Source organism: Pseudopodoces humilis, chromosome 10 (assembly GCF_049639895.1).
Source record: "Pseudopodoces humilis isolate 2021_Gansu_Grassland_sample_001 chromosome 10, ASM4963989v1, whole genome shotgun sequence".
Lineage (NCBI taxonomy): Eukaryota > Metazoa > Chordata > Aves > Passeriformes > Paridae > Pseudopodoces > Pseudopodoces humilis.
Window position 1 is genome coordinate 27,001,263 of NC_142209.1, and position 23,892 is coordinate 27,025,154.

The window sequence follows — 23,892 nt, forward strand, 5'->3', positions numbered from 1 at the left end:
CCACAGAGTGCACCACTTGCCTGTGACTGAACAGGTACCAGAATATTCATCAGCGAGAGCCTGGCACTTCCCTGGCTGCCCTGGGAGCTGGAGGAGCGTGGTGGGAGGTGGGAAGATGGCTGCTGCAGGCCTCGGAACACCGAGCACGGCAAGCACAATGCAGCCTCTGTTCAAAGCACGCAGCAACAGAATCGAAACCACTTCATTTCAAGGGGCATTCAGGCCTGGAGCCGCGACTGGCACAGGGACAATTCTCCAAAGTGGCAGAACTCCTGTTCAGGGAGCGAGTCCTGCCTGGTTCCTGTGGATACAGCAGTGTGCAAGAGCTTCAAGGGCCAGGGCCTCTGCATTTGTCCACCCACAGTCTGAATTTTCAAAGCTGGATCTCAGAAAATGAAGCAAGATAGGTTTTTTTTCAGATTTGTAACTGACTGCTCAGGAGCTTAAGCCTCTAATTCATTACACCACTGTAAGAGGAACATGGGTCTGTACCATCAACCATTTACCTCTCCACAGCTGCAATGGGTATTATTTTAGGTACTCTTGACTGCAGCTCACCTGTGGGAGAGGCAAATTGTTCACCAGGTTACCAGAATGGTGTTTCACCTGTGCATGCAGCAGGCAATCCAGCAACAAGATGCAGCTCAGCTTTGAGATGATTAAACAGATGAAAAATACGAGGCTTGAGGGATCCAGTTTTATTGCAGCTACACAGAAACCAACTGTAAAAAGGCTTTATTTTTTTTCTCAGTACCCAGAATGCAGAATTGAACTCAGGAGACTCTTCCCCTACCTCAGAGAGGCTTCACAGACTGATTCTTTTTATGTTAAGACAAAAGTATCCAAAAGGACTTGAAACACCAGCACAGTTTGCCAAGGGAATAGAATTATTCCCAAAGCCAAAACCAGAGTAAGATGTTATCAGTTACTCAACTTCAAAGGGCACCCAACATACACTTTATATTCTTGTACACTGTGATTCACAAGCATGAGATACTGTTAAAGATGCACTTTTAAGTTAAGGCTTAAAAAAAAAAAAAGTCTTCAGCTCTTTAAATATTTGAGCTGTTAAAGAAACCATGAAGCAAACAACTTTTAAAAGCTCTTCTGTCATAGGGAGAATGCCATGAGTCACTCACACATTAGCAGATATGTGCAAATCTCTGCTGCAACACAAGGACAGACCTCAACCACTTTGCCATCAAAAAGTCATCTACATTTTAAGCCTGTTATTCACAACTGTACCACTTAATTAGAACTTGCAGTTTGTGGCTGTGGGAGTGTTGCAGAAAATACCACAGCAATAAAAATAATGCACCTGTTCAAAAGTGTGAAAAATTTATTTGAAACTTTCATCTGCAATATTTGGGTTACCAGTTACACCTGAGGTACCAGCTAAAGCACCATTTAACTTCAGGTGCACATTGCAGTGCCAAAAAATATGCAAATTAAATTATTTAATAAGTCAGGCAGGCAGGAGGCTTCTACATGTGGTAGAAGTCAAGCATGGGGAAGCTTTAGCTTAGCCTTCCACAGTGTTTAAAGGTTATCTGTCACCTTACTGTTTGCTATGAGCCATCTCAATGCAAAAAGAACAGTATCATTCTCATTTCCACTGCCAAATCTAACACCTGCAGTGTCTGCATTACAAAAAAATTACCTCTTTGTACTGAAGAAAGCAATATGCAGGTCTCACTGGAGATTCAAGAGTTTCTCTTTTACCCAAACCTTACAGACACCCTATTACTACACTGCCACATCACACCAACATAACATAGCATCACACCAACACCATGGCCATCCTCAAATCTTGGGTCCTCTGTTAAAAAAAAACAAAACAACACAACAAAAAACATAGGATTAACAACACTGAAGGAAAACAATAGCGTTGTTTCCCCTTATCAAAGTAAATTCCTTTGCAAGACTATTTAGCTTACTGTTCTCATCTTCATACTCCACCCATTTTCCAGTATAGGTATCACAGTAACTGGAGTACCTTTAAAAATTGAGTACTTCATTTTCAAATTAATTAGATAAGTTTTCAGATAAAAAGCTTTAGAAAAGTATTTTTCACCAGAATCTACCAATAATGTATACCATTTTGAAAAATCTGGATGTGCTGCAAACATCCATTCTACCCCCCAAACAGAAAGCTGTTGATCTAAACTTTAATTCCCATGATGATTACTTGGGAGTCCGTTACTTGGGATGAAACTAGGGAGTTTACTAAATGCAGTACTGCTTCCTGTATGTTTCTATGTAGATCAGAAGTTGGTTCACTAAGTCACCTTAAAGATAGAATCTGAGCTGCTCACTTTCCAGGCAGTATTTGTGTGCTAATGATGCCTTTCTGCACACCCGCTTTACTCCGAAGGAGCATTTCCAGCTTACAGAGGAGCAGCATGTTTTATTTCTGGGCACATCTGTTTCCTACACTTAAACTACACTCTTGATCTAAAAGTGTTATCAAGTAAATTTATGAGGCACTTAAGCACTAAGTATCTACGTGAATCTCTCGTCAGCCCCTTAACAGAAGAGAGTAGGGAAAGAACACAGTGTGAAAAATAATGAAAGATCTGAGTGTCAAAATAACTCTGGCAATCTTAAATGTCATAGTCTTACCTAGAAAGAACTGGCACTTTCTCATTTGTAAGTGACATTAAAAGAAAGCAAGATGAATTTTATAAGTTTTATTATACAAAAAATGATCCAAACCCATAAGAACTCTTCTACAGTTCTAAAAGTTTTGTTCTGCAACCTATACTTCTATATGCTTTTCCAAAAAGGCAAGGTAAAAATCCTCGTTAGTCCCACTTTCTTCTTAGCAAGAGTCTTGAAAAAACCAACCGTAGTTGCATCAAAATTTATTCTTTGTACTCCAGGAATTGCTGAAGTCTTTTCTTATGTTCTGTAGACACTTGTACAGCACTAGAAACAAATGCACAATATTTTACATTAAAAGTAATACAGCACAAAAATAAAGTCTCATGCCAAAATTGAGTGTATATTGAAATCAATTACACTGAAGCTAAATTTTATGAAAAACCATCTATGTTCCAAGACAAAGAAGGGTATTAACCCTTGAAACTGCCAATTCTTATCTCAACAGCTTCTGAAAAATACCTATACCAGGAAACCTTGCCCATTTCCTTACCTCTAAACAGCAACTGATTAACTTGCAAGGATGATTTAGGTAAGAAAGAATCTCCTAAAATGATCCCTCCTGTGTACTGAGCACTTCTAAACTGAGGGACATTTGATCCCCAGAGGGAGAGATGGGCAGATATTACAAGGAAGTTTCAGTTCCACATATTCTAAGGCCAAGTATGGAAGTTTGCCTGCTGGGAGAGTGGCTGAGGAAGAGCTGTTGGACAACCAAGAAGCGATGGAATTTCATTATTTGGACCCTTCATAAAATTCTCTCTCTGCAGAACAATTGTCTCTAGTTGATTTATTTTCTTTTCAGCAGCTCAGATTTATTAAGCAAGTGGTATTCATGAACTGCTTCTAAAGAGTTCATGAAAAGTCACTAAGAAAAATTGCCCAGAAATCTATGAATAATAAATTTCTAAGAGGGACCATATATCTACACAGGAAGTTTTTAAGGTTCCACAAATCAAAAAATACTAAAATACCACATTATAATAATGACCAGAAGGGATTTTTTTTCCCTAAACTTCCCTTTTCACAGGTTCTACAATAACATTAATTAAACTAAATTAAACAAGCAAGCAATCATGAGGAAGTTCTTACTTCAAGTGTTCTCCAAAGACAGTAGTTATCCGGTATAGGGCTGTTTTCAGAGATGCTCTAAGTGCAAACCGTAGTGTTTTGTAGGATGTGTCCACCAGACTCCCTGAAATTCGGGGAGGTTTGCTAGAAACATGTGGCAGTTTGAAATGTCTGTCTACTACCTGATTGGGGAAAATAGATTCTTGTCAATTATTTCATAATGTAACTAGTGACATGTTTGTGTCAAATAAAGCAAAAACAAAGTGCAAGTTCAGAAATTCAACCAAGATACACAAAAATGTTTTGGAGACTGAGTTCTGTGAAATAAGATTCTCTGTTACTGAGTCTTAAGCTAAGCACATCACATGCTACAGGAGAAACACAATTCTGTCCTGTTTCTTTCACAAACAAGGATATTGGCTTTTTCCCCCCTCGGTGACTGTTCTTGGAATGGATGACTTACACTGAAGAACTTTAATAACCTCTAAATTCTTTCCAAGGATCTCCATTAGGGCAAAATGTAAAATGATTATGTTAATAGGACACGGACAGCCTTGGAAATAAAACTAGACTTTTAAAAACACACATTACACAAACATCAGTAATTTGAGAGTAGTGTCTTAGTATTAGCAGAAACACAGATTTTATCTCCTCAGATTTGCAATGTCTCCAAGTACTCCATGTTGCACCAGGAATCGTGTGCAACCAAATAAAGATTAAATTACAACTCTGCAAAAGATATTGTATTAGAATTGCTGCATCCCTGAAATAAATTCTTCAACTAGTACACAGTAGCATTTCTTTAAAACTAAACATTCCATATTTTCTCCTTCCACATTTTAAAAACCCAACAGGGTTTTTATTCAGCTGTTTCACAGTGTACATAGTGGCAACCAGCTGTTTTCATTACATTAACTGCAGAAGAACTGTTTTGTGGCAGCAACTTCAATGTTATGACTAGTCAGCAAGGTTATTATGTAAAATCAACAAGATTCCTTCTCCTCTCCTAAACTTGCCTTGCAGCAAGAAAAAGTTAACAGTTTTACCTCCTGAAGAGTCAGTAACGTGTTCAGGATAGCTGGCAGTGTAGTTTGGACAACTCCAAATTGGTCTTCAGTAAAGGAGGCTGCTACCAAGTGAGACAGACCTTTAATAAAAAAAAATTGTTGTAATTATTGCTTCAAAAGGTGAGAATCCAAAAACAAATCATGGTGTTCCAGAAGATTCCATTAGTGTGCCAGAATTCCTCAGGACTTGCTGCTGCCAGCTGACAGTCAGCTCTGATTCAAGGACTAACCACTCACTTGTCTGACAGGTGTATAAGATCTTGAGGTTGGTAAAGCAAGCGAGATTATATAAAAATTATGTGTGATTCCCATCTCCAGACTCTATACATGCCAAGCCATCATGTTCAATCTGACACAGCAAGGCACATCCACCCATAAAACACATCACTGAGGAAACTGATCAACTTTTCACAGTCAAATGTAATAGAAGATTCTATCAACACTGGTATTTACTCATGACTTTGAAAGAAGAAAAATCCAAAATGTAACTTCATACTGTCATTGTTCTTCTAATTCTCTGCAAACCATCTTTTTTGTTTATTTGCTAAGTGCCTCCCTCAGCTCTCTGATAAACAGAGAAAGACCCAGAGCCTTTAGTCAGAAAAGCTGTTGTAAAAAGGCATCATAAATCTGTCACTAGGAAAAATGTAAAAGTGATACATGGGTTCACATGAGAGAGAAGCACTAGAAATCAAATTTAGGAATCTGTACAGAACATAAAGTAAGAGATCGCATGTGGGATCTCAAAACTAACAAGTGCATTAGACTTTAGTCATGTTGGTGTCTAAAAATGCAGTTGTATTTCTGTCAAAAGCATTTCAAAGATTTGTATTGTTACATTTATACAGCACAGAGCCCAGAGAGTTTTCCATGAACCAACAGAGTGGATCACCTGGAAACCACTTACCTTCCAAAGCCCAGATGTGCATTTGGGCATCAGAGAAGACAGCCTGGATGGAGGCTTCTGGGTGCTGAGAAGAAACCAAAGCGTTTTGAGTACACTTTATAAATAACATCACCAAACTTGCAGGTTTCAGAAGAAACCTGCAAGGCCAACAGATCTTGGAAAATAGACAGAAAAATCTGATCCAAGGAAGTAAAATTCTTTTTGAAGAGGAGCTTCCCATAATGTTACAGCTGTAATTGAGGAGGGGGATAAAAAAGGGGGAAGAAAAGGATATACACTAGCTAGTTTTCAAGGGCTAAGAATGCTTTAAGCAAAATGCAGTTTCTAATCAGATGAGTTTTAAAAAGCACTGTTATTCTTATTTTCTGCAGGTATGGAACAATCCTGCTGCAAAACTCACAGCAAGCAAGAAGTTGTACTTCTGGAAAGCCTCAGATGAAAATACAGGTTTTAAAGCCATTACTTGTGTCTCAAACACAGGACCACCCTTACCTTGCTGAAGAAATACATTATCAGCGCCCGTTTGGACAAGAAGGTTTTTATCTGAAAAGAAACAAAATATTAAACATATCATCTGCATTTATTTAAGGCATGCACAGTTGGCCCTTCTCAACCCTACCACCTTCACACAGCACAAACCCATTGGGAGTGGAGGGAAGGATTTTTATTATATAAGCTAAGTGGAGAAGGAAGTCTTCATTCCATAAAGTAGGAAATTCTTCCAGAGAGATATCACCTAAGCTGCACCTCCTATGCACTGCAATTTTACTCCACCTGTTCTTGCTTGTTCTGAAGCCATGTGTAAATAAATCTTGGCTGCACTGCCTCGGTGCCAGTTCTTGCAGCAGAGAGCACAGGGAAGGATTCATGGTGAGAACCATTCATTTGCTGATCTGCAAGAAAAAAATACAGTATCTTCAGGAAAATTGATGGCTGTCAGTTTAATCCTCACAATGCAGCTCTCCATTGACAAGGCTACTGCACCTATGGCTATGAGGCTCAAGTGCTGTGGAAGAACTTCTACCTGAAACGGACGTCCACAGCTTTGGTCCCCTTCTCATGACATGGGGACTTTGGACTGGTCCATGCCAAGGAGACTTTACATCCACAACTCCCATCTTGTAATTTAAAGCAGGAGAGCTGAAAGGTGAACCAACATCAGAGCCAGGAGATGTCTTCACAGGCATCAGGGATGGCTTAACCAGTGGAGACATGGAGGCTCTGAGAACAATGTTGGACCTCTGTAACTGGAATGACATGTCTTCTATCCCAGCAGCTCCTAGTGACAAAGAACACACTGCATGAAGACAACAGGCTGGCACAATGACACAGGAGATGGGTTTGTTATTTGATTGCTAATTTAACAACTTGTGTATCAGAACTTTTAAGAAAGGACGTGATTAGCACTCTGGTCTTGCAAAGAAGTACACATCAACATAAGCATGTAAGGTTTTCAAAGTTCATCAGCTTGAAAACAGCAAGTGATGAGAAGGATCCTTGTGAATTTATTTATTTTACTCCTGCTAGCCAACATTACAACACCCTGCTATATATGTACATAAAGTGAGCCCTTAGCATTAAGTGCTAGAAAAAAGGCTGTCCACAGAAGAACGAAAAGTCATTCTGATTGACATGTAAGAAAAGGCATGCCTTTCTCCAAATCCAAGGATCAGCAGCACTAAAAGAAATTCACCTGTGACATACCAACAGTGCCTGCTGTTGCCAGGGCACTGACTGCTAAGGGATTCCATTACCTGGCAGCCTTGTGCTAACACAGCTGTGCTGCCAGGAATGATGCCCAATTCTGGCATGTAAAACACTCAAAATGCCTGGAGGCTGCTCACAGCTCAGGAGTCAGACTGGGCTTTCCTCACTCTACAGTGGTATTAGTGAATCATACAAACATAAACAGAACCTAATTTTACCATCTTAAACTAATCATAAGAGCAGTTATGCAAATTACAGAGCATCTCTTGGCAAGACTTAAATTCTCCCTGTGCTGTGTTGAACCACTTACTGAAACTGTGAGACTTTTTTATTCATGCAAGTATGCAAAAAATACTGTAGTGAACATAATATCATGCAGATAAACAAACTGAGGAAACATGATAATTGCAAGTCTTCTAGCTATTTTCGGATTATTTCAACACAAATACCTAAGACTGATTGGGGGAGGATCTTTTTTTGTATGTATTTATTTGCAGAAATCCGTCATTTTCCTCATAAAATTTAATTGAGACTAAGGTATCTATTGCTACCTTCATGCTTTACAAACCTTTATGAGAATTTCCTCACATACCTGGAGTCTGTGGAGGTACTTTCAGCTCTCCCACTGGTGGCTTTGCTCTCCCATTTGCTGCTGCTGCTTCCTGCTGTGCAATCAGCCTCTGAGTCAGGTCACTCAAGAGACTCAAACACTCCCGGGATATCGCAGTCCAGTTGTGTGGGTGCCCACCTGGCAGTGCACACAAAGAGCAGGATTTAACCCAGCTGCTCCTCCCTGCATCTGTTCTGACAATGTCCATGTGCTCCCAGCAGGAGCTTCACTGTCACAGTGCCACTCAGCTTCTAAAATGCCACAGGGCATTTCCACTGTGACAGCTTGTTTGTACCAATAGGAAGATGAAAACATGAACAAATTCAATGGATAACTCTAAAAGACTTCAGTGAAACCTGCTAAGCAAGCAGGCAACACAGGCAGTTCAGCCCATCAGATCTGAAATCACTGAACAGCTACAATGAACAAATATCAGTGGGATGACAACAGAGTTTTGAAGTAGTACAAACACTAGAATTCCTGATAAGGTGCTACAAGAAGTTCCTGAAGGTTTCTAAGCAGTTTTAATTGACCTCCTCTACCATATCTGAATACAGCAAAAGGACTGTGCACTAATTGAAGGTACAGCCAGTGTTTGCTCTCGTAGCTGCAGTGGTGACTCGGTATTTGTGCCAAATTTCCCCACACTCACACCTCAACATTCAGCTTCTATACACATCTGTTAAGTTGTCCAGTCTGGGCTATCTGACTGGTGGTGTGAAGTGGGCCCTGCTTTCAAAGTCCTAAACCTGTGTTTCCTCATGACTCTCATTTAAATCAAACAGACACCACAACTGATTGAGTTTAGCAGGTCAAACAATATGAATATAGATAATTAACATCATTTTGGAAAAGGCACCACTGGGAAGAGGCTCCTGGCTTATGTAGCATACCTTACAACATTACATAATTTCTAAGAGCATTTGACTAATGACTTTAAAAAAGGAAGCAACACAAAATAATTTTTACAATTACCTGGCTGACTAAGGCTGAAAACTTCCTGTCGTCGAACAGGAGAATACTGGGAAAGTAACATCAAGTCTTGTAAGGCTAAAAACTACAAAGAAAGGAAAATGTTTTAGTGCATGCAAAGTCCTATGTACTTGCTTAAAAAAATGTGTAGTTATCCATACAAAATCAATCTCTGACAAAGGATGAGTTCACACTGGCTCAAACCAGTCATGTAAGAGAAAGAGAATGGAAGCAAATCCCTAAAACCACTCTGAATGGGGCTGCTGAGCTACTAAGAGCTTTACTGATATGTCAATTCTCAGGAGTTCAAGAAGATCTAACACTTGTTTTATTCTAATAGCTCAGGTAGAAAGATATTAAGACTTAAAAAGTCTAAGAAAAAAACCTGTTTTTGTAAACCAGAGCTCAACTACAGCTTTAGGGTCACAGTGCCTTATGGGACCAACCTAGCACTGCTTTTTCATCTGATTTAAGCAATTCATGTGCCAAACTAAAAATAACCAGATTTCTCACAATATGCAAAACCCTATTATAAACTGGAAATTTTAATGACATCTGAGATCATATATTAGATTTCCTGTTCCTTTAACTGTTTGTTAAACAGCTCAACTCTTCCCCACCTATCCTCAGATAATCTTAAAAAGGTATTACAGCCTATTATATCTCCAGCCTTATGAAAAATCTGTAAAATCAGTAAAGGTAGATTTTGCATGTGCAAGACAACATTCTTATCTTTATTTACATAATACCTCTTAAATGAGGTCTCCAATTTCTAAGTGTTATAATCAGTAACTCCTATTAATAATTACCATAGACCAAAATTCCTCTTCTTTACTCACAGGTTTTAAGTAGCTTTTAACTATTGTCTTCTAGAAAAAAGAAACCAAACTTCCAGCGTAAGTCTGGATATATTTTTTAGTTTCAAGAGAGAACACACATATTAAGAGCTCAAATGTATGTTGCAGGGACAAGATGCTAAGAATACAAAGGTTTGAGGAAACACCTGCTTATGTGACAAGACTCAAAGTTGAGTTACAAAAACCTGAATGCCACCAAGCTGCTGTTTTTGCATCAGTACCCACTATGACACTTCTGTTGCACACAGATCTTACCTCTAACTAAATGAATCTTCAGCTTACAGAAACAGCACGGTGAACACCAGCAGATGTCACTACTAAACAAATTTTCATCATTAAATTCAACAGCCTGTGAATGCTCTGAGTCAGCTTTTCAAGGAACTAACAACACCTCAGTGAACAGAACTGGTATCTGGAAGATATGACTGGATGCTCTGAAAAAACCCTTTTCAGCACACACCTGTTAGGGAAGAGGTAGAAGTTCAATTACCTTTATAAGGAGGGGAGGATTGCTGTTTAAGATCTTAGGCAGGCACTGGTCTGTCTCCTGAGCAAATGTTGGTTGAATGGGAAAATGATGACTCTAAATACAAACATCAAAAGTTGTGTTATACAGAGGAAAGCACAAGAAAAATCTTATGAAAGACTAGTAAACTGGCCTGGAATTTCTAACATAGAAACAAAAAGAGCTTTACTCCTTTCATTTAAAATTTAGAAATCTTAGAAAATCCAGACATCTTTATCTTCAAATAAATGTGCTCTTGTGGGCTAATCTTACAATTTCTTTCCTGACTTTTCAGTTAACACTACACAAATATTTAAAAGCAAATTTCAAAGCTTTTTAGCTCATTAAGAAAAACAAAACCGTTTGGATAAACAAATTTTTTTCATCAGCCAAAAGGGCAAAGTCCATTTTATACTTTCACAGATGGATGATTTCTTTAGTCTTCCACGATTTTATAAGCAATACAGTAATTAGAGATGTTGACAAGGTGTTCACTGGTGCTTGTTATTATCCTTTGAGACAGGTTGCTCACACTTCAGAGCTGTTGTCATGCTTGACTCATCGCTGATCTGTTCTCCACGTAGTCACAACAACTACACCTTTCTAATTAAAGCTAATTAAACATCCCAACAGCACTGTATTTGCCATTTCATTCCATGACTTCTTTGCACCAATGCATACACTGATCCAGGATTTAAACCTCACTTTTTTTTTCTCTTATCAAGAGTCTTACAGTGTTTTAATTAAAAAAAAAACAAACATAAAAATCAGTTAGATGAGCAATTTTTTCCTCTCTAAGGAAATATCTGGAAACAGAAGCAGAGCAGTAAGAGGAGGAGGTGGCAGTAACAAAACATTAATTTTGTAAGGAGCACAGGTCTTGCTATAAGACGGGAAAGTCAGTTAATGCCAGGCCTCTCTTGACTATTCAGTTATCAGTGACTATCTGTAGTGCTTGCTGTGAAAATTCAAGAACTCACACTGAGTTATTTCCTAGTACAACTGCTTTTGAAATGAAAGAATTATCTGTGCCACACTGATGATGTAACTTGAGCACTGTCACAAGTACTGACCTCTGTGGCATAGATTTTGAAGAGCAGCCAAGCAATGTACCAGGTCATCAGAAGAAACACACCACTCAGCCAGGTATGGTAAAACAAGGAGAGATCCAATAAGCCACTCAGAGTGTCAAGAGGATGTAATTTACTGCAGATAACATAACCAAGAGGATATAAGTATTTTAGTATTCTTATTAAGAAAAATTAATGAAATTAAGAAAAATAAATATGAAATAAGTAATAATGACCACAGTTTTAGTCAATTAAGGTATTAAGACTCCAGCGTCCCTATTATAAAACAAACAGCAGTCATAAAAAAATAAGACCTCCCCCCCAAAAAAAAACCACCACAGAAAATCAGATAAAACTCATAGATGCAATCTGAAGTGTTTACCCTAATACTTTAGAGACTTACAGAAAAAACAAAAAAAAAAAAAGGTGATTTCCTAATTACTATTTTAATGACAACATGGTTCCTACAAGGGGATGCTGGTTCTTTTAGAATTCATTTCAGAAATGGCCAGAGCTCCCCACATTCTCTATGGGGAGACAAAGAACTGAGTCCTTCTGCCAAGCTGCACTTCCTCAGCAAAGGAACCTCTCAACAATATTCCAGGTTTCCAGCACAATGTCCTACCCACCCGTCTGTATGAAGATCCATCGTGGTACATATCCACACCTTTGGGATATAACCTAAGGGGTCAAAAAGAAACTCTGAAACAAATACAGGAAAATACAAATACAAAAGACACACACAGTAGGCCAAAAAAATAAGACAAAAATAGAATTCATGCAGAGACAAGAGATAGGTCTTGTAACTCACATGGACAAGGAAACAATCTGCATTTGGGGTTACTTTGTTTTAAGAAGTAGAAAAAAGAGAATGAAAAAAGGCTTCAGGCTAGCAGCTATACACTGAGAAATGTAGACCTCTTTTATTGCTGCTTCTCACCAGTGAGTTAATTGTGTTTCCTCACTAACAAAAGAGGGTTAATAGTAATTTAATATTAATTTTCACTACAGCCAAGACAGCAGCAAAGTGCTTTTAAAGACCTAATGGAATCTGATATTGAACCACCATACTTCTAATTTATCCCCTGATGTAAATAAAGGGATAATAATACTTGCATATTTTAACATCATTTAGGAGAACAATTACAACCAACAAAGAAGTCCTGATTTTTAGAAAGTCCAGTGCAATCATCTTCATCAGCATAGATTTTTCTTTTACCACAGACCAAACTCATCTTCTCATGGGAGAGAGAGCCATCCTGCCTTTGTTTCTCAAGCTCCTTAAAATAATATACAGGGCACTTGAGAGTAAAGCCAAAATCTTTTTGCCTAAAATAATGGGATAATACAGCAACATTTCACACAGTGAACTCCTGCCCACTGCTGGTGTGTCAGGTTCAGCTCTGGGATTACATTTCCACTACCAGGCAATGGAAGGAGCAGTCCAAAGCCTGCTGATCAAAAACTGATCAAAGTTTTCAAATACAGGAATTAGAAATAAAAAAATAGATAATTTCAGGAACGCTTACCAAAAAAGTAATATGTGACACAGAAGTTTCTAACAAAATGTAGTGATTCCACACAACTGTGTTTTATCAGGAGAGGCAAAGATCTTCTGAAACGTAAATACTTGTATTGCTAAAATCAACCAAAATAAATAGTTTAGTATTCCACATCCAAAACAAATCAATGAAACAGTTAATAAAAATACAACAAAAAAGGACAAGGTACTTGAAAGCCTGAAGTCTAGATCAATTAAAAACTTAATTCAAGGTAATTCCAGGTGTTATATTATATGCTCCCAATCTTTCCTGACATTTTATAACCATTTCTAGTTCTGTTTCCTGCTTGTAATAGTGAAAACAAAGAATGGGGTAGATTGACTCAATACACAAGGAAACAAACTAGAACAACCCTGTCTAAAGCAAAATAAAGAAAAGGGAAAAAAAGGGCATATTTAATCTACTAGATTTCATTTGCATTCTAAATGCTCAATTAAAATATAGAGAAAATTTAGACAAGCCTGAGTTCCAGAGTAATCCTCCAAGCAGCAAAACTAATGTAACACTGATGCTTTCCTCCAAATAAATAAACTACACGTTTCCAAATGACTGAAGCAATCCAGTTGACAAATGAAACCATGAAAATGAAACTATGCAAATGCAACCAAAGTAATTTAATTTTTTATTTTACTAGGTTGCATTAGAAAAAAAAGAAAAAACATAAACAAAAACCCACAACAAAAAAAAGGAGAATTAATAATATTGAAATACATTTTTTTTAAATATTCTAATTACAGCATTGCCAAAATGCTGCTTGGCTTGATGATGAACTGAATAGTCAGCATAATGCAGCACACATGTTTTTCACTAATACAACCAACCTTGGCTAAAGACATCTCTTGCCAAATTGGTTGGACTGTGTCAGTCTGGGAATCAGGCAAAGTTAATGGCAGCTGTGAGGCTGCAGCAATAGAAATATTTTTAAGATGATGTTTCACACTGGTACAGATTTCTGCAGGACTCCTCCAAAGGAATTAATGGAATTTCAGTTTCTGTAGTGCTACACACACACACACATATACAAAGGCTTTAGATGTTGAGCTCTCAGCAAGACTTAATGTGCTATGTAGTCTTGAACTTTTTTTTTTAACTGTAAAGATTTTCAGCTTTTAGGTGACCCTTGTTGACAGCTCCTGAAATTGATATCCAGTTTGCGCACACTGTCTTTTTCCTGTAGCTCACCTGCCACCTCAGTCAGCTTTTAAAATGCATCAGAGGGGTATAGTCTAAATGTTGAGTCCCAGCATCTCAATTTCTGTGTTCATTTAAAAGGAGCTGAGCAGGAAGGAGTAGGATGAACACTGGCATTTAAAGCTGGGTATACACATCATCTGTCAGTGACAGCAGTTGCACAAAAGCAGCTTCTGCTGCCATACTCATAAATTATCCAGGCATTTTTGATCACTGTTTCACTTATAAATGTCTTTCTACAAGGATGCTTAAACCTCTTACCTGTATGATTGGAAATGGCAAATAATTCATGTTGTTAATAAGATAGAAAAGGCTGTAACTGTATCCCAAGAAAGCTCCAGAAAGTAGAAAGAAAAGGTGATACTCATTTAGGCACATCTGAGGAACAGCATCTTCTAGGCTAAAATAGAAAACTTAGAATCAATTCTGAGTTCAAAACAAAAAGGTGTTCAAGCCTTAGGAAACTCAAATCAGAAGTTTGATTCTACTTTCCTGATCAGTGCATCTGATGCTATCTCACTAAGTTTTTGCTAAAGTAGGACTCCCACCACCTGTTTTTGAAACTTATGCATGAAACATATGCCATTAACCACAAGACCAAGACTTAGTTCAAGTGACAACCAACTTGTCATCAACTTTCCATGAGGAATCCTGGCAGTGTAGTTTTTCTGGTGCAGTTATTTCTCTGTACATTGCAACATTTACACAGGGGGGTATGTTTTTGTCCTTTAAAAAAGAAAATCAACATATAATTGCTGGTTTTTGAGAATACCCAAATTCTTGGGATTCTTTTTGAAAGAAACGACCAGTGAATACATTTCACAATAAAAGTTCTTTGTTTATCATGGACACACACAATTACCCATCTGAAGGCGTGCAGGACACAGCAAGAAACTGGAACCTCCCTTTTGTCATGACTGTAGCACACCAAGTAACCAGCATTCCCATGATAGCATGAACAAAGGAATGGATGACTTGCTGAGGGTGAATAATTTTTCCTATCAGTGCTAATCGAGAGCATGGTATTGATGGTACAACTGTAAATAAAAACAGAAAAATTATTTTCACTTCTTACTAATAACAACTTTCATAAAAAAAAAAAAAAGATAAAAACCCCACTATTGTCACTAAAGAACTTTTCACAGTTAAGATCAGTCACTAAATTATAAATTATCATCCTATATAGGCATCAAAGACAGTTCAACAATTTACACAACCCACCTGCATAAAATTCAATGTTGAAGATGCTTATTATTATTATCACCATAGACATCAGGAAGATACAAAAGATGACATAGGAAGTATACAAATCATTGAAAGAATCTAAAAAAAATAAAAATAGTGTTGTTAAGAAAATTGTAATAGCACAGCAGTGATTAAGTAACAGAAAAGAGAACTTAAGCAATGGACAATAATCCACTGAGTGCTTAAAGGGGAGTAATGGTCAATGGGCTTTCTCATCCCACAAGAGTCTACCCAGCTACACAACATTTCTACACAAAAGCGTAAACTTCATAGAAACTATTTCACACCCTTAAAACTGGTTTTCTTATAAGTAAACACTCAGAAGTTTGTTTAAAAAAAAAAAACATTGAACTGTGGCTCAAATATCACATTTCCCTTCATTTAAGAAAAGCTGCAGCCATACAGCCACACTAAAAAGACAAGAAATTTCTTACAGAGTGGTTCTTTTGCTTTTTCCTATTTTCAAGGGAGGAAGGAAGTCAATTCTCTCTGCCTGGAGCAGCTCAGTGATCACAGGCATCGAGCATCCAGCTAAAAATCTCTCAATTTTCATTGCAGGCACTCAGGGGAAGTTATTCTCACCATGCAGAGTGGCTGCTTCAGGAATTTCTCTTAGGATTCAGTACACCATAGAGAAAACTGAAGCTGTTTATGGAAACAGCACCTGCACACAGTGGAAGGGGAAGTGCGTCCAAGGACTCAGAACACACAACTAAAACAATTAAGCTTTTTTTTTTTTAATTCTGGTAGGAATACAGCCACATGAATTTGCAACGCGTACTCCTATCTAGGGTGGGCAGTGGCTGCTGCGGGTGTAACACAGGAACATTTCAAAGGCCAAAGACTATTCAAAATACAAGTGTAACACGATGCCACCGTCAGTTCGCGTTATCTGGGACTGAGCCCAAAACAACAGAGCGTAGGAGACAAAAATCCAGAAACACAAACACGTGAGAACAAAAACAGGAAAACGCGGCCGGGCACCTACTCGAGATCCAGCGCACCGGGTGGAACGGGTCGAGGCCGCTGAGGATGATGAAGGCCGCGGTGCAGATGGGCAGCAGCAGCACGGACCAGGTGATGGCGGCGGCCACTCGCCAGCCCAGCACCTGCGGGGACACAGCGTGAGGGGACCGGGACCCGCCTGCCCAGTGCCTGCACGGTGACAATGGGAGGGGCCGGGAGGGGGGACCGGGACCCACCAGCCCAACGCCTGAGGGATGCGAAGGGTGAAGAGACCGGGGCTCATCACCCCAGAACCTGAGGGGAGATAGAGTGAGGGGCCGGAGACCGACATCATCCGCCAGCCCAGCACTTGCGGGGAGATAGCATGATAGAAGCGGGACCGGAGGGGGCGCCGCCACCCGCCAGCCCAGCACCTAAAGGAGCGCAGCCTATGGGGAGCGCAGCCTATGGGGAGCGCAGCCCGAGGACCGACCTGCCGGAGCAGCGCCCGCTGCCCTCCCGCCGCCGCCGCCGCCTCCATGGCCGCGGCCCGGCCGCCCGTTCAAAGCCGCCGCCCAACGGCCCCACGTGCCGGCCTCGCGACACTTCCGCCGCGCGCCCAGGCGGCAGCCAATGGGAGGGCGCGCACGCCCACAGCCCCCCGCCCCCCGGAGTGCGCGAGTGACGTCACATGCAGTGGAAACTACAAGTCCCGGCGTGCCCCGCGCGGCCATGGCGGCCTGAGGGGGCCTGGGGGTCTCCTCCGTGTCTAAAGGGACAGAATGCAACCCGGGACGGCGAGGAAAGAAATTGTCAGATTAGTCCACATGCCGTCCGTTTATTTACACTTTGAAAGCCTCGCTGGCAGCACGGGCCCACCCCAACGGGGCTCAGTCCTGTTACAACACCCTTCCTTGGACCAAACCCTCCCCACCACTTTAGAGCGTTAAGATGCTTTGTGCACAAAACACCGATCTCACATCGCTTTCAGAACGCTTTATTCAGAGCCAAAACAGTATGGTGAGCATAGACTGAATTAAAGAAAAAAACAAAACAAATCCCTCCCAAAAAACAAAACAAAACAAAAATCCCAACCAAACAAAACCAACCCCTTCCTGTTCTAGCCTGGGAGCAATGGTTCACTCTCCTTCTGGAACCAGCCAGTGTCCACAAGCATGGAGATGTCCATATGTCCATGGGACATCACTGTCCGTCCTGCTGCAAAACACATCCCTTGTCCTTGAAGTTTCCAAGGTTTTCAGTGAAAAAATAATCTAAAATAAAACTACTGTATAGAGGGAGAAACTGGTGCTGTCATCTGAAAGAGACAAATAACTCCAGTGAATATTTCAACTCCTCACCAGAGGACACAATAGGGCACATATTTAAGACTCAATACCAAAATCCATTACTGTCATACTGATTTGTATTAGGCATCTGGAATGAAAAACTGATAGTGCAGGAGGAAAAGCCACTAAAATTGACTTGCATGATTGGATTGTGTAATTTTTTATGTGCCTTTCACTAGGCACATTTGGCTATTTTTTATATTATTTATTTTAAATTTAATATAGCTTCTATTCAGTAGATTTTCACAAACACACTTGGAGCTAGTGTACTTGGAGTAGCCTGGTCTTTACATGTCTATTATCCTGTTCCTGGACGTCCTCCACAGAATTATCCAACAGAATTCAAATGTCATCTGCTGCTGGCAGCAGGCCTGGATGGCAGGAAGCAAATGCTCAAGCTATCCCACAGAAGGAATGCAGTCCAGAGGGATGGATGGCTCAGGATCCGAGTCAGCCCTGCCCAAAGCCTACACAGATGTCCCCACACAGCGCTGCTGCTTTGAAACACTGTCTCAAACATCAAGGGGGGAAAACCCAATCTGATTTTTTATACTAAAAGGAAAGAAAAACTGGAGTCTAACAGTTTATTGCCCAAGTTTCACTTGTGCAGAATAAATTAAAATAAATGCTTTTGGGTTTTTGAAAGGGAATGGCCTCTGGGACAGAGTATATTTGAGTTTCTTCACCAAGAGCAAACCTCAAAGCAAAGAAAGGTAACAGATCTTTGTTCCTCAGTCTTTTAATTTTTTACATCTGTACTTGAAACTTACAACTAAAACAAAGTTAATAAATGTTATTCATATATAGACTCCATTAAGCAAAATTAGTTTGTTAAATCCCTTTCCATTCAACCATACTGATGGGGAAAAGTTTCAAGATGTCTGTGATGACTGCAGGAAAAAAAAAATTTAGATTGGGTTCTTACCTTATTTACTGATTCTTTGTTACTACTGTTGTTCCATTGTGAGTAGGGATAATAGGTGCAGGAAGATCCAGTTCAGGGGCATCAAAAAAGTATGCCTACATTATCAGAGAAAAAACTATTTAGAGAGAAACCATACAGTGCTGCCTCATCCCAACTCTTTCCATACCCATCAAATACAGGTACAAACACAACACTGAAATGGCAAATTTCAATCTTTTTCTGTTTTCATCAGATTAGAAAAGGTCAATTAAAATGGTGCTCTAAACTGTACTTTAAAATGTAACAGTTAGCAGCCAAGGCCTTTGAAAAAGACCTGTACTGGAAAGGGTTGGATTGTAGATCCAGGGGGAGTTGTGTTTTGCTGTCACCTCTGTGCACACCAAGTTGTGGGGAACCAGATCTGTCTACTCTGGAAGCTGTGGAAACTGAGGCCTGGCTAATACCCTTCTACCCACTACAATAAGGAAACAAATAATGTAAGTGTTCACTGTGTATTTCAGTGGCCTTGGGGTCTTCTTTTTAACACTTACTGTGTATAAAAATACAAACCTGCTAAAACTCATAAGCACACACTTTATACTGAACATTTAATCCTTCCAAAGGACTAAGTACAGTACTCATCTGAATAAAGTGCAACTGGATACTATAAAGATACTATAAATGGAAATTTGACTCGATGATCCTGATGGATCCCCTCCAACCTGGAGATATTCTATGACTCCACAATTGATTACTGATTTTATTACCAGCACTGTGAGGGTCACACCAGCATCAATTTTTGCTACGTTTAAAATAACTGGACTTTTTACATTGGAGGTTTTGCAGTGACCAGCCAATCCTTCCTCCCCTGTCCCATAAGATGCCACCCGCCCTAGGAAATAAGAGATTAGGGAAAAGGAATGGCAGTGTCCCACCAAACAGCCAACAGCCAGCAGGGCGTGCAGCAGCAGGATGGTGGCTACGGTGGCCACTGCAATCCTGCGGTTGTCGTCACGGACCGCGGGCCAGAAGGTCATCACCAGCACAGACCCCGAGAGGCACAGCGAGAACACCACCAGCACCCAGCGCACCACCTTCTGCGGGATGATCCACAGAATCTGGAAAAGGCAGGGAAAGGCTTGCAAAGAGGCCGTGTGTTCTGGGACACGTCATCACTTCCAGCTGAGTTGTGCACAAATGAAGCCACGCCTTAGTGTGACACATCTCTGTTCGTGGAGGAAGGAGTAAGAGCAGCGCTGAGCTTTACTCCCAGACACAAGAGTGAATCCCCAGTTATGGCACTCCCTCCAAGGCCTGTCCCCAGGCAGAGGAGGGCCCCTGCCAGGGAAATTTGTCCTTGGAGCCATCAGCACTGCTGTCCTGCACAGACATCTGTTCCCTGGGGACACATCCTGATTCCTGAGGCTGCCTTGGGCTGCCTGCCAGGCTCACCAGCAGCACCTTGCTTGGCTTTGCTGCCTCTGGTGAAATGATGCGTCCTGGGCTTTTCCAGCACCCACAAGACACCTTTACACTAGACAAGCTTTGAGAAAAAGAGCAAAAGACTCTCCCAATCTCCAAAATTTCAACAAATATCAACAATATTATAAGAAATAGCAAATCTTCTCAAGCAGGACATGCGAGAGAGGCACTCTTTAGCCATACGTACCGCTGTGGGAATATAAATGAAGAGGGAGTAGCCATAGACACACACTATCTCCAGGAATGAGTAAGAGACAATGTTCATGACTTTACTGTTCCTCCACATCAGGAATCCCCAGAGAGCAAGGGGAACAAGCCAAGCGTATGCATAAATCGTTGTAGCTGCTATGGACACTGGAAACACAACAAAAGGTTTAATGTTCTACTTTGAATCCTGCCAGAGTCAAAGAACTAGAAGCATTCAGCATGAAAACTAGAAAACCACCTGTGAAGATACTTCTAAAAGATGAAGTCTGAATTATGAATAAACTGAGAACTTTGCATTGATATCTAGTTTACACCCAGTACTCTGCCAGAACTTCAAGTTAGCTTAAAAGTAAAGACTTCTGAAAAAAAATCTCTAGGTGATTTCAATTTCTTTATTATGCCTATGCACAAAATGCTGTCAGTTTCAGTTTGAAAGGAAAAGCCACAGAGGCAGGAAAAACTTAGTTAAAAATAGAAATTCAGCTACTAAACAGCTAGTGTCAAATCTGAAATTATTCATGTGACTGCATTCCCAAGTGGCAACATTCCTCCCAGTACACTAAGGATTTTGGGAACAAAGAGAAGCTGTGTTCCTCTGCAGGGACAGCAGCCTCCCTCATAATACAGAGACGGATATAGACAAACTGGCTCCTCACTCTGAGTTCTTTGGGGAACAAATCAATTTTTTGCTTATTTTTTGCATCTTTTGCTTATTTTTGAGTTTGCCACAAGGTAAGAACTTCCAGTCCTTGGTAGGTGATATGAGTGATAATCTAATCTGGGAATTTTCTCCCTGAGGCCTGCAGATTCCTGGGAGGCCACAGATCCAGGAAGGCCTCCACCAAAGCACCACAGAGGCCAGTTCTGGCCTTTCACTCTCTGTACAAGGAGACATCCACTAAGGCTAGAAAATAACTAACTACTCCTGCTTGCTCTTCTAAACTAGTTTATGCTCTGAAGAAACAGGGTTCTGCCAGTCACAACCCATTTTAAGGGCCTGTTTCACATGTCTAAAAATGTAAAGACAGCAATCAATCAAAAGACTGTGCTAAATCAAAGCCATGAACCAGTTTTATATTGCTCCATTTTCACATTAAAAAAAAAACAAGAAGAACAACAAGAACAATAACAAAAAAAACCCCACAAATGTCTACTTACAAACCTTTTCGGAACTCAGGCACGTAGTGGTACGTTGGTTTGCCCAGATGGATGAAGAAATTTGAGAGATTGCCACTAACAGCAATGGTGAACACGAGTGTAGCACATATCCAGAATGGACCTAAAAAGGAAACAAAATCAATAGCACCTCCTCTGCTCTCTTGCTTTCTCAGGCCAGCACATAAAATGAAATACAGACTCAAAATACTTAGCACAGAAGATACCTTCTCCCACCTCATACCTACCATAAAGGTCAGGATTGCTGCGGATATACAGCCTCACAAAGTTCTTCCCAGGGACTGGGAACACCGACCCTTTGATTCTGTCCAGGACCTATGAAACGTAAGGATTTGTCTGACTGACAATACAAGAAGGAAAGAAACCTCAATGGATAAGGCATAATTCAGACAACAGTTCTCTCCTGGAGCAGAGTATTAACCTGGTATGTGTCTACGTCGAAGAAGGTCTGGTAGTACTCAAAAGTCCAGAAAGGGGCACTTTTCTTCTGTCCTGCAAGGAGCTGGATGGTGGGAAAGGCAACATGGAAAGTGTTACAAGTACATAATTTATGCATTACTAGCTCATTTACACAGTAGTCACATGATTTTGGTACCCAAACTCTAAACAAACTTAACAGGGTTGTGCTTCCTATGGATTATGTAATGGTTCCCCTTTCCCCCTCCAATAGCTGTTGGCAGCCAGCCTCTTATTTCTCTGTAGGCAGAATCATGGCCTGAGGTTCTAAAGAGCAGCCTGTTACTACCTGCTGCCACATGATCTGGAACATACACCCTCATCACCATGACAAGTTCCTTTTGCTTATCAGAAGCATAGAATGGCCTGTGATTGAAGGGACCTTAAAGATCATCTCATTCCAATCCCATGGGCAGGGACACCTGTCACTTTCCCAGGTTGCTCCAAGCCCCATGCAGCCTGGCCTTGGATACTTCCAGGGGTGGGGTAGCTACAGCTTCTCTGGGCAACCTGTGCCAGGGTCCCACCACCCTCATAGGAGAGAACTTCTTCCTATTATCCAATCTAAATATCTTCTCTTTTAGTTTGAATCCATTTCCCCTTGTCCTGTTCTCTACATGCTCTTGTAAGAAGTCCCTCTCCATCTTTCTGACAGGCCTCCACCAGCAGGGGTGAGAGCATTACCTCTGTTTTATCGGAGTCGTCAGTGCCCAGTAACTCATCATCCTCTTCCCTCCCTGGCTCCTGCAGGCGGCTGTGCTGATTCTTGGGGATTTCAACTGGCTCATCGATGCTTATGGTGGTGGCATCAGGATTTGCTGCAAGCAAATTAGCTGCATCGTCAAACTCTGCAAATAAGTATATTACAAGACAGGCGATGATCAAGACACTAAAATTTTTGTTCTCATGGCTCAAATAAACACACGAAGACCCTGAGACAGGATAACTAGTAACTTCGGCATGTTGGCTACGATTTGTTTCCTAAAGCCCAAACCGACACGGATCAAGCTGAACATTTAGTCAGTCAATAAGTGTGAGTCTGCTTTTCCTGCCGATCTGCCTGCAGGATGTTCCTCTGGCACCACTGGAGCCTGCCTTCCTGCCCTGCCACCAGCCCCGACCCGAGAGCCAGCAGGTCTCTGCAAGGGGAGAGGAAACCTGCCAAACTAAAGAAATGGGTACTTTTAATCTCCAAAAATTGTCATGAAATTTTTTACGAAGAACTAAGTCTAAAACTGGGGCCTTTTGCAGGTTACAGAGCGCTCTGCCCCTTTCCAGCTGTCACTTGCTGCCACATAGGATTTCTGTCCACGATTTCCGTCAACACCGGTTACATTTTTTAGCTCGCCAGCAGCACAACTTCGTCTCAGAAAATTCAGGATACCTGATCTCACAAGCAGAACTCCCAGGACGTTTTTATTCCGCGAACGCTCAGAAACGCTCCCAAAGTCCCCAGCGCCTGACGGCTCCCCCAGCTGGGGCCTAGCCCCGCGCCCGCACCTGCGACATCGCCTTTACCTTGGAATTTGAGGTCGTCCGCCGTCGCCATTCATCCGCCTGGATGAGGATCAGCTCCCCGGGGCTCGACCCTCCTGCAAAAGGACAGGGAGAGCGCTGGGTCGGGTCGGGTCCCCCGCCCCGTGCCAGCGCTGCCGCGGCCCGCCCGGGACAGCCCCGCACCTCGGCAGCGCCACGGCCCCGCAGCCGCCGCTTCGCTCCCTTAAAGGCGCCGCGGCCGCCGCGCGGCCTCAGCCAATCAGCGGCGCCGCCGGGCCCCTGCCCCCGCCCCTCGGGGCTCAGCGGCCCCGTCGGCGACGCGCCTGGCAGCGACCAATCACAGCCCTCGCGGCGCTTCCGCGTGCGCGCCCGCCCGCCCTCTTAAAGGGCCCGCGGCAACCCGAGCGCCGCTGTGCACGAGCGTACAGGGGCCATAGATAATCGTGTTTTG

The 23,892-nt window shown here is 41.3% G+C and overlaps 2 protein-coding genes across 6 annotated transcripts; both read right to left on the minus strand.

Annotated features, from left to right (window-relative positions):
• Positions 1-683: 683 nt before the first annotated feature.
• NDC1 (NDC1 transmembrane nucleoporin) lies at positions 684-16,958 on the minus strand. Of its 2 annotated transcripts, XM_088060663.1 has the most exons (19): positions 16,864-16,958; positions 16,414-16,534; positions 15,402-15,503; positions 15,043-15,217; positions 14,442-14,580; positions 12,957-13,065; positions 12,057-12,108; positions 11,431-11,563; positions 10,343-10,435; positions 8,999-9,080; positions 8,006-8,161; positions 6,731-6,985; positions 6,481-6,599; positions 6,199-6,249; positions 5,707-5,770; positions 4,779-4,879; positions 3,754-3,914; positions 2,848-2,928; positions 684-1,819 (listed from the first exon to the last, which is right to left on the minus strand). In XM_088060663.1, the coding sequence occupies exons 1-18, from the start codon at positions 16,909-16,911 to the stop codon at positions 2,865-2,867; spliced, it is 2,025 nt and encodes a 674-aa protein (XP_087916789.1). In that variant the 5' UTR covers positions 16,912-16,958; the 3' UTR covers positions 684-1,819; positions 2,848-2,864. The 2 variants fall into 2 exon arrangements, with proteins under 2 accessions (XP_087916789.1, XP_005521234.2); XM_005521177.3 differs by having other exon boundaries at positions 684-2,928.
• A 393-nt stretch (positions 16,959-17,351) lies between these two features.
• On the minus strand, positions 17,352-23,711 carry YIPF1 (Yip1 domain family member 1). Of its 4 annotated transcripts, none has more exons than XM_014250601.2 (10): positions 23,625-23,711; positions 23,463-23,536; positions 22,629-22,762; positions 21,910-21,990; positions 21,716-21,803; positions 21,475-21,591; positions 20,293-20,459; positions 19,559-19,741; positions 18,645-18,739; positions 17,352-17,688 (listed from the first exon to the last, which is right to left on the minus strand). In XM_014250601.2, exons 2-9 carry the CDS (start codon positions 23,491-23,493, stop codon positions 18,650-18,652), a joined length of 891 nt encoding a protein of 296 aa, XP_014106076.2. In that variant the 5' UTR covers positions 23,494-23,536; positions 23,625-23,711; the 3' UTR covers positions 17,352-17,688; positions 18,645-18,649. The 4 variants fall into 4 exon arrangements, with proteins under 4 accessions (XP_014106076.2, XP_005521235.2, XP_014106075.2 ...); XM_005521178.3 differs by having other exon boundaries at positions 22,629-22,792; XM_014250600.2 differs by lacking the exon at positions 23,625-23,711 and having other exon boundaries at positions 23,463-23,618.
• Positions 23,712-23,892: the final 181 nt, after the last annotated feature.

What these genes read in the sequence shown, in the direction of transcription:
- NDC1 (XM_088060663.1), bottom strand. Translation starts at nt 16,911, where the DNA reads ATGGAGGCGGCGGCGGCGGCGGGAGGGCAGCGGGCGCTGCTCCGGCAG. An exon ending in GCTGTGGACGTCCGTTTCAG is followed by an intron (nt 6,600 to 6,730) that starts GTAGAAGTTCTT and finishes TTTTTCTTGCAG; the next exon opens with ATCAGCAAATGAATGGTTCT. An exon ending in GTCTTTGGAGAACACTTGAA is followed by an intron (nt 2,929 to 3,753) that starts GTAAGAACTTCC and finishes ATTTGTTTCTAG; the next exon opens with TGCTGTACAAGTGTCTACAG.
- YIPF1 (XM_005521178.3), bottom strand. Translation starts at nt 23,493, where the DNA reads ATGGCGACGGCGGACGACCTCAAATTCCAAG. An exon ending in ACGACTCCGATAAAACAGAG is followed by an intron (nt 21,991 to 22,628) that starts GTAATGCTCTCA and finishes CCCACCATCCAG; the next exon opens with CTCCTTGCAGGACAGAAGAA. An exon ending in TGCTGGCTGTTGGCTGTTTG is followed by an intron (nt 18,740 to 19,558) that starts GTGGGACACTGC and finishes CTGATAATGTAG; the next exon opens with GCATACTTTTTTGATGCCCC.